This window comes from Schistocerca gregaria, chromosome 5 (assembly GCF_023897955.1).
Source record: "Schistocerca gregaria isolate iqSchGreg1 chromosome 5, iqSchGreg1.2, whole genome shotgun sequence".
NCBI lineage: Eukaryota > Metazoa > Arthropoda > Insecta > Orthoptera > Acrididae > Schistocerca > Schistocerca gregaria.
In genome coordinates this window covers 599,438,032-599,456,816 of record NC_064924.1, presented here as the reverse complement: position 1 = coordinate 599,456,816, position 18,785 = coordinate 599,438,032, and the positions used below count along the sequence as shown (strand labels likewise).

Below are 18,785 nucleotides of genomic sequence, written 5' to 3'. Positions count from 1 at the left end.
TTCAGGCTTTTGACAGTTACTGGAAACAGTTAAAGATTCAGCACATTTCAGAACATCTGTTGTCTAGAAGATACCTTGCAAGTGTTTCCATCTTACACTGGAAAATCAGTGAACACTATAGAGCAATAAAGGAAGCAGCATGAGAAATTTTATTGCCTATGCTCCCCGAAAAATTCGCTTTAGTGGAGCATGTTTTGGAAAACTGTCATCAATTCAAATTTCATGAAACCTCCCATCATCGCTCACACTGCATAACTAAAGAATTCTTCAAAATAAAATCACTGGTAACATCCTTGAAAGAGAAAGAGGCCTGCAGCTCAGTGTGACGTGGGCTCCAGTGATCATGAGGTCCAAGCAGGTGTAACAAATGTGAAGTCAATGCATGCCCATATAAGACAATGCCGTGAGCACCAGTGACATAATGCTGACAACTACAGCCTGCAAGGGCATACCAGCAGCCAATCTGCAGTCATACCCCTTGTCAATGGCCAGGGAGTGATTGGTAAAAAGCTTGTGGTATTTTAACCATTTGGCTGGAAACCCAAGAACATTTTATTCAATGTTACCACTGCAAGACTCTGCATTCTTAAATTAATATTCACTTGATTACATTAGTTTACATTAGTATTTTTAAAGAAAGCCATCTATATTTGTCTCAAATGCCCTCTTGAAATACAATAGTAATTTTTTTCAAGTTTTACAATTTTTAAAAAATTTACACTGGCACTTGCTATGTAGGTATTAAGAATTTTACAATCAATGAATTGCATAATTCATTGCTAGAGTGATTAATGAGGCATGTGACAATCCACAGGTTCTACATCAATGAGTGTAAAAACATTCACCCTCAGAAATTGACTAAAGTACTATCATTGTCATACCACACTCGCAACCTACAAAGAAAAGCTACTAGTTGCCTGAATGCCTTGAAATATTTTACGATTATTCAACTCTCGAATCATAGATCCATATTGTAATGTCTTGCAATTGATGCAGTTCTTATGAAATGACATTTTCCTTATTTAGTGTTCAGTGTTGCAGACCTACCAGACTGCAATTATGTTATTTGCTACGACTGACTACTAGCCTATTCCACAAGAGACTGAGCCTATTGTCCTTTGAGTGCTGATGAATTGTGATGTAAGAAGTGAGCTTACATCCTTTAGAGTCTCTTGAGGCATGTTTTACAATTAATGCACTGAGATATTCATGACATATGCAATCATTTCCTATCCCTAGGCACAACTTCTGCCTGTAAACATTTATTTTTGCTCTCTTAACAACTGTATTTGAGAAGACAATATCCACATGTAGTCAATACTACGGACTGGAAATGAGAGCCCTTGTCTTGCGACACGTGCGAACTTCTTGATGCATTTCTTGTACAACATCACTGGTGTGATGACAATGGGCACAGATTCTTGCAGAATAGGTCAGTACACAGAGCTATAAATTGAGGTGTAGTCTTCTATTCAGATAGTATATATGAAATACTGTGGACTTGCAACATGAAACAGGACACAAAAAAAAAATTGTCATTTCATTAAGCTTTTTGGTGGATGTAAGGGAGATCTGTGCAAAACAATAGATAGTGAATCTTGATGGCAACACAGAAGGAATCATTGGCCTCAAATTACTTCACAGATTTCACTGAAAATAATTTGACAAGTCATATTGGTAGGCTGCATCAAACCATTCAGACAACTAATAAGCCAAAATAAAACCAATCACTTCCTTTCTTACTCTGTCTTCATAAACACCAAGAGTAAAATGTGTTTGCCCACTTCAGTCTTGGATTTAATCACTCTTCTACAAACCCAACTGGTAAGGGTCCCAGACTCCATGAGCAATACTCAAAAGTGAGTTGTATGATAGTTGTGTAAGCCACTTCTTTTGTGGCAGAATTACATTTTCTCAAGATTCTTCCACTGAATCTCAGTCGGAATCAGCTTCACCTACAGTTTGTTTTATGTGGTTATTCCATTTTAGGTAGTCATGAAAAAACTAAATGTGGCTGGTCGGTTAGAGATTTGGCCTTCCTTCACATGAAAGTGTGTCCAAAGTCTTAACCACGGCATGCTTCATTAAATTTTGGAAAACTGATTGATTGAGTGAGTGAATTAAAAGGAGTTAAATTATTTCTTGGCATCAGGAACACCTTAATTTCATGCCGTAAGGAGTAAAAAATAATTATCACAAAAGCAACAAAACTTTATTTTTAAAATATGGATACTTAACAGGATATGTTTACAAAAATATATAATGTGTATGTGTGTGTGTATATATATCAGTAGTGTCTTATGTACAAAGGATATAAATACAAAAGGCAGAGATCAGCAACATTAACTGCCTAAACACCTATCTTTAACGCTTGCACAATACACGACTAGACTTGACTGTAATCGAAATTGCATCAGAGTCTTTTAGGCCATAAATGCTGGTATGTACTGCAATATGCAGCAGTACTAGTGTGATCAAATCCATACCATTCAATTTAGAGAAATTACAATTTCTCTAAGAGAGAGAAAGAGTAGACTGATAAATTTTTATTCCCCCTCTTTTGAATTTTTTTGTGATGGTACAGGCTCTGATGCACTGAGATTGGTCCCATCAAAACTCCGTAAATGTATCTGTAACAAGGCATATATAAAAATTAAATTATTTATTTCAATATTTCTACACACCACAACAAGCAGTTAAAATTCTTCAGTACCTGAAGATGGAGGTTGACTTCCTCGCTTCGACTCAAGTAAGGAAAATTTCCACCCGACTTTAGATGTGCTAATTTCGCAGTTGGATAGCATTTGTACATTTCTTCTCTTACAGGATTAGAAAGAGCATAATCATCAAAAACATCAATTATCGTTATTGGAATACCTGACAGTTTCTGTGGTTCGACGTAAGAGTGTATGCAATTCATTGTCAGTCTTGAAGCAAGATCTGGCTGTGACAAGCTTTCCAACTGTAATAAGAAATGCAAGATTTCAGTCATTCAGCTAATTACATCTGTGGTTTAGGTCAAAAAATATAAAAGGTGTATTTTATTGATTTTAAACTGAAACAAATTAATATTTGCTCTTTATGTTCATGAATATTATCAGTTTCTGAAAATATAAGTAAATGGATAGATAAACAATCTACTCACCAAGCAGAGGCAGGAGAACACACATATAAAAGGTTGCACTTCCCTAGCTTTTGGAGCAAGTGCCTCTTTTTCTGGCCCAAGGGTTGACAGAGAAGAAAGAGGCGTAAAGGAAAAGGCCAAAACTCCTGATCAGAGGCAGCTTACCACACAGGCTGAGAAGAAAAGACTGATTGTTGGGAACTGCACTGGATGAGATTTAAAAGCTGGGAGCAGAAGATAGGGTGTATGCAAGACAGAGTCCACTTTTAAGTGGGGTAAGTGCAGGGTGGGAAAGAAACTGGCTGTGAACTTTGCAATTTCTTTCACTGGTTTGTTTTGAAATTTGACTGCTATTTTCTTTCCGCCTCCACTGTGGCATCTTTCACTCATTTGTTTGCAAATTTGACAGCTATTTTCTTTCCCACCCTCCTTGCTCAGCAGTTACCTCTGTCTTGTATGTATCCTATCTTCCACCCTTAAGCTCTGAGCTTTTCAAATCTCATCCAGTGCAATTCCCAACAATCAGTCTTTCCTTCTCATTCCATCTGATAACTCTCACTTGATGTTGAATTCTGGGTGACTTTTCTGACCTCAGTCCCTTTTCCTAAACCTCACCAGTCCTTTACTTTTACCCCTCTTCCTTCCCCTTCAACACTTCTGCTAGGAGGGGGGTCAATTGCTCTATAATCCAAAGCTTAGCTAACATTTTCTTATAATAAATTGAAGGTTAGATTCATTCAGTCTCAGTCACTGTGCAATATTTGTCAAACGTTAAGCACTACTGGCCCATCAATTATCTGCCAATCCGAAAGTTTGGATTACTTGCATTTTACAATCCATAGTTATTTCACTACCCATTTTCAATTGGGTCATGGCGAACGCACTCAGATACAAAGAAAACATTTTAGACAATGACATTTTTACCTTTACAGGGCCTAAAGTATGACTTCCAGAATTTTTAAAAAAATAGTCAACTGGCACAACCACAAAATACTTCACACAAGATATCTTCATTCAGTTTGTAACAGCCATCTTCTGATCATGATGACACATCAGTGTTAACTGTAACTATACTGTGCCAGTAAGCAAACATTTTAAAAATTTCGAGGAAGTGGCCACATATAAAATGTTTTAAGACTAATGTAGGTCTTACAAACAAACACACTGGACTGTTAGTTTGACTGTAATGACAATCAATATCCAACAGTTTTTTTGCTTCATTAGTAAGTTCTCCTTCATCTATCCTCCCTCCAACCATGATACACAACTAGCCATAAGCAGTTCTCTCTGCCAATGCTGCAAGTATAACTAACTTCTTTACTTGACAATGATATTTTGTCAAAAAATTAATTTGCTTATCTGCAAAATAAAAAAATAAAAAAATGCTTGACTCAAATAACAGACGGGATTTTGTACTGCACAAGGCCTAACCACACCATTAAAAATAATGCATACAAAATAAATCAATAAATTAAACAATATTCTGATCTGTATTTCAAAAAACCTTAACTTGAAGGCACATGTTATTGATCATCTTCAATGTTCAAGCTCTGCGCATTTCGTGTTGCAGGTAATAACAGATTTTGGAGATGAAAATATCAAGTAATTTACTTAGTTTTCCTGTTTTCTTTCAGTGGGATCTTATTGCAACTTGTAACGCGGAAAAAACATTTATTGCACAAAAGTGTGTAATAGACATAATTTGAGGTATATACTCTAATGCCTCTTTTAGACAGCTCTTTAAATCATTTGGTGTATTGAAAACAGCCTCACAATATATTTGATCTTATAAGTAGTTTATCGTCAACAAACAACTGCAGTTTGGAAACAATAACATTCATAAATATAATAGTTGGATTACAAATGACTTGCACTGTTAATAATTTAGCATTAGTGTGACACAGGAAGAGATGTTCTCTGTCGTAATAACCTTTGACCAACTATTCAGTGATGTAAATCTTCATAACCAATGGGACTTTCAAAGGATTAACTTAGGAAGATCTCCAACCAGCTTTATTTATTAAAATATAATGTGTCTAGCTTGCCCTCTTTTCATTCACATGTCATTTTCTATAACTTTCATCATCAGGGAGAAACTTATGGGATGCACAAACAGGTTTTAACAAGAACAAATAAGTATTTGCCACAAACTGCATCTGTAGTCTGTGAAAGTAAAGCTGTTGGCACAACTATTTGTTAGCCATCCAGACAACTATAATTGTTAATTTTAATTTTAAAAACCAACAGCCTCAGTCGCAAAGTTTACCTAGATTTAGCTAGGTTTCAGTCGGGATAACCCAACATTCTTCAGAATAAAAGTAACTACCATTTGTTCATGGTGGACATTGTCAAACTAAAATTACAAATCCATAAATTATCACCAGACTGTAAAAACTTTTCTGAAACCGCGAGCGCAATGTGGCAGCCATGAGTGCTGTACTGGAACTGACCGCAGCGTCATGAGGCCCGCCTAGGCGGACACAATACCTTGCACCAGGACATTAACTGTGTGATGGGTACTTGTTGGGACAAGACGCAAACCTAACTCCTGACCTTGAATTTACTAGTAAAGCGACATAAAATAAAGGTACAGCTGAGGAAAAGGGCGTATATGTTATCCTGTGCAGAACGTTCTTAGATCAACTGTCTTAACATTTATGAAGTATTCGTTGGTTATGATATGAGGAAGACATCACGTACTTACAACATATGGCCTGTCTAGGAAATTTTGTGCTTAAGCATGAAGTTTAATCACCTAAAAAGAACTTAGGAATGGGAAGGATAATATAAAGCCAACAGTATTATGACTAGGTCTAAAAAAAATTTTTTGAGATGTAAATGTTAAGCATTTGCTTAGATATAGTTACAATGCATGAACATCCTATTGACTTAGCACACAAATGGTCTTGAATGAACTTATGAACAAGTCTACATCTAATCTGTAACATCCGGCAATACGGGCCATATAAAATAGATGGTCATTATTCAAGATTAGTATATTTGACCTAAAATGGTCTAGAATCGAGTCAAAGTAAACTAATGCACATGCCCGATGGTCTAGAATCGAGTCAAAGTAAACTAATGCACATGCCCGATTGAGCTTCATGACGAAGTTATGGTTATGAGTTACAGAAAAAGCTAAAGTAGGGGATAATGTGGCGGCAACAGGATACTCCATTTGTCTTCATTGAGGTGATCCACACACATATTGTGAACTGTGTGTGTGTATGGAACACTGCCATCCTAATTCCTAGACAGGCCATACATTGTAAGCACATGTCGTCTTCCTCATATCATGACCAACGAATACTTCATAAATGTTAAGACAGTGTAAGTATGTTCTGCACAGGATAACATATACGCCCTTTTCTTCAGCTGTACCTTTCTTTTATTTCACTTTACTAGTAAATTCAAGGTCAGGAGTTAGGTTCGCTTCTTGTCCCAACAAGTACCCATCACACAGTTTAGGTGCAGGCACAATGTACTGTCTGCCTATGCAGGTCTCATGACACTATGGTCAGTTCCAGTACAGCACTTGTGGCTGCTGCATTGCGGTCGTGAACTGCGTCCAAGGCAGTTTCAGGAAAGGTTTTACAGTCTGACGATAATTTATGGATTTGAAGTTTTAGCTTCACAATGTCCACCATGGACAAATGGTAGTTACTTTTATTCTGAAGAAGGTTGGGTTAGCCCAACTGAAAATATTTAAACTATAATTGTGTATTCAAGATATTCAGCCAGTTGTCCAGAATATGAACTAGAGTGTACCAGGGACAAACTAAATTTATTCAAAAATGTACTTCATAATACTTGAGACTAGTTAGCACTAGAGAAGACATTGACAAGACTGTCCATAATGGCCAAGAAATTGTGGTGATGAGCAGCAGACAAGTGAAGTGCGAAGTTCAATTCAACACAAAGAATTTCTGCTGAAATGATGTTGACTGGTACTGCTTCTGGCGAATGAGTGAAATGACCAACTATAGTTAAACAGCACTGACGTTACCATGGAGGTCCTGGACTTACTATGCCAGTATGCACATGCAGAAATTTTATAATCTCAGCTGCAAAATCTCCTACTGGGGCTGCTGACACTGAATGTACCTGTGAATCTACTCTTGACAATCTTGTGTGCCAGGCCATATGAAATATTTTTAAACCTGCTGAGTTTATTATCTGACACCAATGTGGCAGAAGTTGTGCAGTCTGTTAAAAGTACGACTGTGAAATGTGAGTGGCTTAAAAGGATGAAGCCTTCCACTAGAGTTATCACAGTATAGCTTCATGCCTGTGTCTGAAATGTCTGCCAGTTGTAACTGTGGGTGGACTATGAATCTTTCGGTAGATTCTGGAGTTCCTGGTGAGATTTCTGTGCCTTTCCAACAACTGCAAAATCAACAGCATTTATTATGCTGCTAATTCAAGACAGTTGACTACTATGTTGTCAATGCCTGAAATATTATAGATGTCAGTGCTGTATTTGGCAATGAATTCTAAATGACTGTATCTGACACTATTAGCATTATTTGCTGTTCTATCTGAAAGTGTAGAGAAGGGGCTTGTGAATGGTAAAAATTACAACTCCTCTGGCTTGCAACTGGTGGTGAAAGTATTTGATTGATTCATAAACAGTAATAAGATCACAACCATAAGTGCTCAGTTTTGCTGCAAAAGTGAGAGCTTGTGAAAAGGAGGAGGTAAGTGGTTGTCAAGCACCATACACTAGCTGTTGTAATGAGCACCGACAGCAGTCTGGCTAGTATCTACCACTAAAGCAATGGGAGCATCGAATGCAAGGTGTGCTGAGAGTGTGCTATTGGCCAAGCTATGCTTGGCTTTGATTCTTCTAAGGCAGTTCATCACATTTGTCCACTGGATTTGAGAATTTTCCTTAATTTTAGCTACAGGAAGTGCTGTAGTCAATGGTTCTTGCAACTTGGCCAAGCGGACAGAGGATGCTGGTAAAAATTTAGCTTTACTTGGAAATAATAGTTCCCCGATTGTTTCAAGCCATGGCATCTTCATTATAGCTTTTACTTTCTCAGAAGCAGTAGTGACTCCACTGACGAAATATGATGGTCCAAGAAGTTAAGAGCGGTTGGCCAAATACAAACTTGATAGTATTCAATACCACATTGTGTTGCTGTTAAGTGTTTAAAGACTTCCACCAAATGTTGCTGGTGCTGATCCACACTGGATAAAAAGACAACACTGTCACCTCGGTAGGCAAAACAGAATGACAAACCTTGCAGCATGGAGTCAAACTTTTGCCATGACTGCTGCATTGCGTAGACCAAATGTCAAGGACACTAACAAGCTGAATGGCATGATTATGGCTGTTTTCAGCATGTCATCTGTCCCAGAATTTGTGTGAAGGTCTTTGCACAGTCTAGCACACTAAACAAGGTCACACTATGCAGAGCATAGTTACAAGCTCTTGACAGGGCCACTGGATGTCTATCTGGTACTGTCCCTGCATTAGGTGCACAATAATCACCATACATACACCACATGCCACACTTCTTGGGTACTAGATGGAGAGGTGATGACCACAGACTGCTTGAAGGATGAATACCACCTTCTTTGAGCACAGAGTCGAATTCTGCCTTTGCTATAGCTGAACGGTCAGGAGATAATTGAATAGGTCTGCACGAAGCATGTGGGCCAATGGTTGTTTTAATGTAGTGCACGGTATTGTGATGTATCTCTCACGGGGCACTATAGCGTTGCATTATGGCTGGAAACTGTTCAAGTAGCTTGTTGTATTTACAACCTGCCACCTGGATGATCTGGATGCTATATATCAGTAGACTGTGTCTGAATCTTGCACCGCCTCTGATGCTGTCGTCTAGTCTGGTAGCAGATGACAATGTGCTAGAAACTGCTCCAATTTTGGGTTCCATGCCATCAGTTACAGTGGAATTCCAGGGGAAACCATGGATGACACAGTCCCACGTCAAATTCAAAATGTTGAGTGTCTTAAGTCACAATGAATGAATTTTTTGCTGTGGAGACACACAATGAACTCTGGCCAGCAATTTCACAGCAAGGTACATGGATAAATACACAAGACTGAACCAGTACCCACAAGAAATTTTTGCCTTATCTACCGATCACTGATAAACACACACTGAGATTGCAATTAGCAATTGGGTGCACCTATGTCTGACTGCTGCAGGCATTTGGCTAATCACAAGGTGAGGTGTGCTTGTGCCACTGATCTCCAAACTTCCTGCAATACCAGCAAACAATGTGGCTGCTCTGTGCGACATGGGACAACCAACCAGTTCATTCCGGGACAAATAAGTTCGTACTGGAACAACTCCGCATTCTCTTTTGATACCCTGTTCTGTGTTGTGACTGCACTTGGCATGAGACAGCAGTTCACTTGTTGGTCAGAGCATTGACCTTATCTGCAATGCAATCTTAATTTGCACGAGTCACCACTGATGACAAAGCTCTGCTGCATGGTGCTGCCACTGCAATGATTGAGGTTAGCAATAGTGCCTCTTGTATTCTACCGCCCAGATACATAAAGGAGTCTAATGGCATTTCGGTCTGACACACTACTACAGCTTTCACGGGGCTAGAAGATGGCTACTCAATGTATGTAGTGAACTACCAGGTACAGTGCCTGTGTGAACTTGACTGCGTAAGTGCCTGAAATATTGTGACAATTTTCTGTCACCTGTATTTTCTTGTGTTAGGACTTGTCACATTTACTCTTCTTGCGATGCGGAAACTCTACAAATTAATTCAGCTTTGAATTTGTCATCTCCTCACACAGGAGGTTCAGTTGTTACATCTTTGACTTTAGCTGTGTAATCATTATCAAACTGGCTGACCTCTAAGGCAAATTTAGTTGAATCTGCAGTTATTCCATTGTAATGAAATCTAGTTTCTACCTATGCAAACTGCAATACATTATTATGAGGCCAGAATGGAGAAAATCTCAGAGCAAGTCATGATACTGAGAGTAGGTCAGTGACCAGTTTGTCTTGTGTTTTGTGAAAAGTCTTTATTCACTCTTTAAAGTTTTCTTCTGGTTACACAGACTGAACATACATGCCGAGATCATGTTGGGTCAGCAGTGTCAGTGTAACTTTGTGTTAGCCATCCAAATAACTACAACTGTGTGTTCAAGATACTCAGCCAATCATATGAAATATGAACTAGAGTACAACAGGAACAAATAATTTTTATTCACTTACAAAGACAGTAGAATGTACTCAATTCTTGAGACAAGTTAGCACTACAGAAGAATTAGACAAAACTGTCAATAATTGCCATGAAATTATCATTCTAGTGGAATGTCACACTGCACAAGGAGAACAAACCAAAACCCAGCACCTCTGGTGGCTGGAGCGAGGACACTGACTGCTTGCATTATGGTGTAACATATCGATTTTACGGAATAACATGTTCCACTTCTAATCACTCAGTCTCACAAAAGATATTTGTGGAAACCAGAAATATTTAGGTTGTAGCTAAATGTAGGACATCCCAATGTGCACACACTGGTTTGCATTTGTGCTGATGGGTGTGAAAAGCGTAAGCTCAGAACATCAACAAGGATGACGGCAAGTGTGTGTCCACCTGTTGTGGAGGGCTGCTTATTCTGTGGTATCCCACATTTGTAGAGACTTAAGTCACAGAGCAGAGGATGTGGATAACATCAATGCCTGAATGATTGGAGATTATATATGAGAACTGTCATAATATTGTGTCACGTCAGTACTTGTGTACATGTTATCTATTTTGAGCTACAAGTTACGGGAGATATGTTCACCCAGAATTGTAAATAAAGTTATACGGTGGGAAGATCAGATTTGCAATACAGAAGACTTATTGCAAAAGTGACCACACCATTTTAGTAGCTTGAGTATGCTGGACCTCTCTTTCAGGATCTGCCCCTGCAAAAAGTGAAGAAGTCCTCTGTCAAGTGGGCATGTCCAGTACAGTGAATAACAAAGAATGGCGACCCCAATATATTTATATGGTAAACGCTGGCATGCACACACACACTAGCAGGGTGTAGGGGAGCTTAACACACCCTACCAGAACCCCGTTAGTTTCACTCCATTTTGGTGTCCGAAGTGCAAAGACATGAAAATATGGTGCTAAAAGATGAGCTTCAATAATAATAATAATAATAATAATAATAATAATAATAATAACAATAAAAAGAATTTTGGTATAAATAATGGACGAAGATAACATATTGCACAGAGCAAACCAAGTTGGCAACTGAAAAAGTAAGGGGGCACATTCAGTGGTGTTGCCAGAATCAACTGTAATACTTGAGAAGAATTAATTTTAATTTGGTTCAGACCAAAGAAGAGTTAATTATTATAAAGAAATGGGCAACAGATGTTAGTTGACCATAGCAACAAGCTCAATAGTGGAAGATATCTGTGGGCTTAAGAAACATTTGGTACGCGAGTAGAGAGGAATTTCATCAGTGAAATGGAAAAACTCTGTGCTGTGATTTTAGATGAAAATGGCAGCAGCGATCTCTAAGAACTTCCCAGCAGCAGCTGACCAGCAAAACAACAGTGCAGCTCCACTTTGCATTGCAAAGGTTGACGAGTTGGCTATGCAATGACTGCACAGCAGCTCATCGTTCTGTTTCTTTGTGTATGCACAATGCATTAGCAGTGCAGTGCAGGTAGCTGTGCGCCTTAATAGGTAAGCCATAAACAGTACCAATCTGACTTTTTTTATCAGTAATTCACTGGGAACATTTCACTTGCTTTGGGTTGTCAGGTTCAAAACCTAGTGTCATTGTTCAAGAAGAGAGGTTCATTGAGAGCTGAAAAAGATTGTGAAATAATCTATGAAAAGAGCCTGAGATACCTGGTGGGAAACAATCCATAATAGAGTTAATTGCTATGGCAAATAAGACAACGCTGAGCACACAACTGTGAGGCACTCCATTCTCACGAATAAAAGTGTCCAACAGAGCTGAGCCCACATGTACCTTAAAAAGCTGGCCTTTAAAAATTCGCGTATAAGAGACAAGCGACCTCAGAACCCCACTCGTACATAAGATGGAGGATACCCATCCTCCAGCAGGTGTCATATGCCTTCACCAAATCAAGAAACACGGCCAGAATCTGACACTTCCACAAAAAAAATTTCGTAATACGAGTTTACAAGGTAATGAGATTATCAAATGCAGAGCGTGGCCTATGGGATCCACATTGGGCATTAGTGAGGAGATCTGGAGACTCAAGCCACCACCCAACTTACCAATAATCATTCTTTCCACCACCTTGCACACACTACTGGTGAGGGAAACTGGGCGTTAACTGGAAGGAAAAGGTTCGTGCCTACCAAGTTAGGTACAGTACAGAAATGACAATGGCCTCTTGCCAGTGACAGGCAAATGTGCCACCTGTGTGAATGCTGTTATATGTATGCAAGAAAAAGCATAGGCCCTCAGGGGATAGGTGTTGCAATATTTGAATATGGACACCATCCAATCCTGGAGCAGATGATTGGGACTAAGACAGTGCATGTTTAAGCTCCCTCATAGTAAAAGCAGTACTGTAATATTCACGATTCTGGGAGGAGGAACCCTGTCCTTGATTTCACTGCCCGTTTCAGAGGGACGAAGGCAGGATGGTAGCGGGTGTAACTAAATGTCTGCAAAATATCAGCCCACATCATTGGAGATATCAAGCAGATCTACAGTGACACTGTTTGCTACAGTCAGACCCGGAATTGGGGAATGAACTGCAGTTCTTGAAAGCCAATGGAGATTACCCTAAATAACAGAAGAGTGAGTAAAACTGGTTAATCAGCTTTGAAGAGAAAGCCAATAGCTGTTTTGCTACCTCTGAAAATACAGTGACACTGCACTCATAGCTGTTTATAATGGATACAGTTCACCATTGTGAGATGACATTTAAAAATGTGGGGAGCTTGTCTCCACGCATGGATTGTGTTGCGGCATGCTTCATTCAACCATGGGACAGGGGCATGTCACAGCGAGAAAGAGATGCGAGGTATAGAGAATTCTGTGCCAGTAAGGATAGCGTTTGTAAGGAATTCTACCTGGTCATCAATGCAGGGGAAATGGTGTTTATCAAAAGCAGCCAGTGAGGAGTACAGCTGCCACCCAGCTTTGGAAAGCTGCCAGTTGGCTGGATGCACAGAAGGGATAGGTGTTAGCGAACGAATGACACAGGGGAAATAGTCACTAGAACTGACAACTTGAGATGACGAGCAAGCTGAGCAGTACAGATCGAAAGACCCAAGTGGGAAAAGGAGTGGAATTGGAAAGAAATGTGGATGTACCCATGTTCAAACAGATTAGATTGATCTGGTTGAAGATATCGACTAGGAGAGAGCCTCTCTGACAGGGGCACGGAGAGTCCCAAAGGGGATGAAGGGCACAGAAGTCACCGAGCTGCAAAAAGGGACGAGGAAGTTAGCAGTAAGTTGCAAAATGTCTGCCTTGTTGAAAGCAGAAGGTGACAGTGAGTAGATGTTGCAAAGAGAGAGGGTTAAAATGGGAAGGGAAAGATGGACAGCAACAGCGCAAAGCTGGGTGTGTGAGGAAATAGTGTGACTATAGACATTGTCTCTGATGAGCAGTGTGACTCCCCCACAAGCCAGAGTCCCTGCCTCAGAGGGAAGGTTGAAAGGGACTGGAGTGAAATGAAAGCAATAATGAGGCCAAAATTTTGTTTCCTGGAGGCAGAAAATAACTGACCAGTATGAATGCAAGAGGAGCTGTAATTTAACCCTATTAGATCTGATTCCATGAATGCTCCATTGGAAAATAACCACATCCAATGATAGAGAGGATGAGGGGGAACTTCCGTGGCTGCTGAGTGGCACAATTTGAACATGCTCAACGACCAGGTTCAGAGGCTGTAGGATCTGGGCCCATTAGTTCAAAAGAGGTGTCGGTATTCATCTTCGGTTGGCCATCAGACAGTTGTTGATGGTGCATTCCCGTGAAATGGAGGTTGGAGGGTGAGAGCCTCGCACGGTGATGCAGTTTAAAAAGGATGCAGGAGCGGAGAACAAAGATTGTCTGCCTGCTTAGAACCTTGGCATTTGTAAGATGCAGACCTGCACATCAGCTGGCTAGATGTGCACAGAAAGTCATCACGGGAGCATTCCTTTTTGGATTTCCGTGCTTCTGTTTGGAAGGCATGCAATTTCGCTGGCACAGATGAAGGCCGGTTGGTGTGGTGTATTGAGCACCTGTAGCAGGCGAAGATGAGGATATGACCTTGGAAAAATGGTGTCACTAAACTGGTAGTTCCAAGTCTGTGCAGCCATGTTCTTCAAAGGTCGGGGTGTAGTGAGAACTGTACTATAATTGCCAGAGGGTGGTGCACAAGGTTTGCGGCTAACCATTTTCCGAGCTACATGAGTAGGGACCTTTTCCTTCACCCAGGTACCCTTAATGGCTGTCGCCCCTAGAGGTAGAATGGACAGTCATGGGAGGAAGTAGCATGATCACCCTTGCAGTTGATACAGTGAGGGAAACGAGGTGGACACTCACTCTCCTGAGCGTCTCTGCCACAGGTTCCACATTTGGCGTCATTTTCACAAGATTCACCGGTGTGGTTGTGACACTGGTATTTATAGCAAGGTGTGGGATTCAGAATACATGGACTGACAGTAATAGCTTTGTAAGCAGCCTTAATTTTTGACGGACATACTACATGGTCAAATGTGAGGAAGAGAGTGTGAGCTGGCACCAATTCTTTATCATATGAAGCTGGTATCTGTACAGATATCATTGGTGATCTTGCAGCTCTCTAAGAATCAAGTCGAAATGAAATCTAGGCCTTTCGCTGCTTACAGGAGTTGATATCAACGGGGACAGTAAAAATTTGTGCCATGACAGGGACTTGAGCCCAGGACCGGGGCACTACAAATGTAGTGTGTGGACGGAAGTTGGAAAGTGTGGGTCTCACGAACAGCATGCCAGAGATAAGTCCCTGCAGTCGCATTATCGTCTATTACCTCAGTTGCTCAGTCGGATAGAGCATCTGCCATGTAAGCAGGAGGTCCCAGATTCGAGCCCCAGTCGGGGTACATATTTTTCAACTGTCCCCGTTGATATTTATCAATGCCTGTAAGCAGCGAAAGGTCTAAATTTCATTATAACTTAATTCTTTATCAGTCCTTTTCATCACGTAGTGAACTGTATTCACACTCTGGTCAGTGGGATAGGCTGTTATTTCAGCATCAGTCAGGCCGTCTAGCAGCCGCGTGTAGACACCATGAGACGAATTCATAGTGCAAAGAGCCCTACATTAACAAGACAGCTGTGGAGTAGTGTTGCATTGAGCAGTTTCTGTGCTTGAAAAGCACTATCCATCTCCGAAAGCAACATCCCATTGCACAATAGATAGTAGGACTTCACATGACCAGCAGTGGCATCCACACCCTTCTGAATAAAAATAAATAAATAAATAAAAAATAATAAAAAAATTAACTGTCACAAAATTGTGACCTTTTTCCATGAACAATACCACAAGGATTGGAGAACAGGTGGTAGAGGCATCTATTCTTCTATCTCAACCCATTTGTTTTTGAGATGAACTCATCACAGAGATATCCCCATGGTTGTCAGTGTCTCCGATGGTGCGCTCCTTCCTGCTGCTGCCTCCCTCCCCCCCTTTCCCCACAGTGGGCTGACCCACCTTATGTGATGGTCCACACCTCAGGTTACACCTCGGCCTCTAGACCGAGGGCCCAATTGGCAAAGAGGAAGGTACCAGATCAGGCAATCACACCAGAGGGTACGTACTAGTCTTACTTGTCGACATGATGCGCAAAAGGAAGACGGGTGGACAGGACAGATCTGTACATAATTTTACCAAGAACATCAGTTTCCTGAAGAAGACATATGACTTGGTCCCCAAAGGAGGGCAAAAGAATAGTAGCAGGGTAGACATGCAGCTCAGTCTGAGGACGTCTGGTAGCCTAGCATGTACTCACGAAGAAGTGGTGAGCCTCCAGGGAGGAGTATGAGAGGAGGTTAAAGAACAGTTTAAAGAGGTGAACACAAGACGAAACAGAGGAATTTCACCCCATGAATCAGAAAATAAATATACTCAAATGTCAGAAGCACAAGGCCAAGCAGAGGTCTTTAAACAATGTAGACAATTTGGTGAAGTAATTAATAGCTTGAATGCTTGGATTAGTTTAGAGGAATGTCTACAGGAACTATTTGAACAACAAATACAAGAAAAGGCTGAGTCTGTTGACACTACCACCAATCTTTGGGCGACAGTGAAACTAAACTCTGCCTGAACAGGCCATGAAGGCCCAATGGTACTGACAAGCTGCAGTGTCATCCTCAGCCAACAGGCATCACTGGAGTTGGATATGGTCAGGACACCACTCTCCTGGCTGTATGTCAGTCTATGAGATGGGAGCCGCTACTTCTCAATCATGTAGCATTCTCAGTTTGCCTCACAAGGGCTGTGTGCACCCTGCTTGCCAATGCACTCAGCAGACTGGATGGTCACCCATCCAAGCGCTAGCCTAGCACGACAACACACGGCTTCAGTTATCTGTGTTTTATGGCAGAACTTCAGCTAGGAAATAGCATGAACTTGTCAAAACAATTTTCGAAGTTCAAATCTGATGGGATGTACACCCAACTTATTTTAATATTTTCTTGGTCTTTTAGAATTACTAGACCTAAAATATTGCAATAGTTCTTGGGAAAGTTACTAGGCATACTATGAGTGGCACTTAAGCATTTAGATAAACCATTAGAGGAATCACACCTTGTTGAAGTATTGGTACACAGATTGCCACACAATGTAAGGAAGGAAATTTGGTGAACAGCTGTGAGTGATTTTCTGACCTTTGTTGAAATGCAAGATACTTTAAATAAGTAACACAGTGATAATATCCAGTGAGAAAATTGGGGAAATAACAACATGGAGGGTAAGCTTTTCAAAACCAGTTTACTAAGAAAAGATTAACTTATGTCATGTTCATAACCAAAATAACAATGAAAGTAATTCAAAAGACTTAAGAAAAAAATATACAGTCATGTGTTGTACCAAACACAGTCAACAATCTCATGGCTAATACAATACCAGTAAATGAATCTGTGTCAAATAATAGGGCAGAGGGGGAATTATCCTCTAACTATGAAGGAAAGTATTGAACATCCTAGGACAAGGGCCAGGATCCAGAATGTGACCATAAAATGAGGAGGAGGAGGAGGAGGAGGAGGAGGAGGAGGAGGAGGAAGATACAGAAGAAAATCAGCCAAAACTCTTAATAGTTGGCAAAATAAAGGGAATAAACAGGCTCTGGTATTGAGATTTCACTGATATCACAAGATTTATTACAAACAATTAGAAATAAAGACTTATGGTCCATACTACCTGTTACTGGTGTATATATCGTAGGTATTATGGGAAGCTGAGATAATTTAAACACACAACCCATGTACCTATAAGAACGAGAAATTTTCTGCAAACTTTACTAATAGTACACTATGTTAATTTACAAGTATTATTTGGCATAGACTGTTACTGAAATATAAAGTGACTTTAGATTTTGATACAGAATTATTGCCTTGAAAAATTGACAATTATTGAGTAGCAGTTCCTTTTAAAATGAGTGGCAATGGACAGATGAAATGTATTGGTAAACAGTATATTCTCAGTTGCTAATACATGACTTCCAAGCCATGCAAAATCTGTAACTTACATACAGAACTGTGACGATCAAATGTACAGTAAAGCCTATGAATCTATTCTCTTAGGAGGAAATCAGGAGGAGGAATTGTGTAATATTTATGGAAATATAAATCAGTATTCTCAGATAAACCAAGAGTAATAGAAGGTTACACTTTCCTATTTAAAATAAATAATGAAAATCCATTCTTCCATAAACCCTACCCTTTATCTTTAAGATTTGTGGTACAAGGGGAAATAAATAAGATGATAGAAAATCAAACCATTGAATGCAGTGCAGATGTTTACAACAATCTGTAATTGGTCATTAAGAAAGCTACTGGCGGAGTATACCTGGTCTTAGACGTGCTTACCCTCAACAAACGTACCTAAAATGGAAGACACACTATGTGATCAAAAGTTTCCGGACACCTGGCTGAAAATTACTTACAAGTTCGTGGCACCTTCCATCCGTAATGCTAGAATTCAATATGGTGTTGGCCCATTCTTAGTCTTGATGAGAGCTTCCGCTGTCACGGGCATATGTTCAATCAGGTGCTGATAGGTTTCTTGGGAAATGGCAGCCCATTATTTACAGAGTGCCTCACAGAGGAGAGGTATCAATGTCGGCTGGTGAGGCTTGGCATGAAGTCGGCACTCCAAAACATCCCGAAAGGTGTTCTATAGGATTGAGGTCAGGACTCTGTGCAGGCCATTCGTGTGTATGTAACCACTCCACTACAGGCCTTGCATTATGAACATGTGCTCGATCGTGTTTAAAGATGCACTCACCATCCACGAATTGCTCTTCAACAGTGTGAAGCAAGAAGGTACTTCAAACATCAATGTAGACCTGCGCTGCGATAGTACCACGCAAACACACACCATAACACGACCGCCTCCGAATTTTACTATTGACACTACACATGTTTGCAGCTGGCATTCACCAAGCATTAGCCATACCCACACCCTGCCATCGGCGCACC

The 18,785-nt window shown here is 40.3% G+C and overlaps 1 protein-coding gene across 1 annotated transcript in view; it reads right to left on the bottom strand.

Moving 5' to 3' along the window:
* Positions 1-2,190: 2,190 nt before the first annotated feature.
* LOC126272602 (maspardin-like) overlaps positions 2,191-18,785 on the bottom strand; it is a 68,603-nt gene continuing 52,008 nt past the window's right edge. The window contains exons 6-7 of the mRNA XM_049975544.1: positions 2,714-2,962; positions 2,191-2,630 (exon numbers count right to left, since the gene is read on the bottom strand). Of these exons, the coding sequence (XP_049831501.1) occupies positions 2,547-2,630; positions 2,714-2,962 (333 nt within the window). The 3' untranslated portion in view covers positions 2,191-2,546. The remainder of the gene's footprint in view (positions 2,631-2,713; positions 2,963-18,785) is intronic.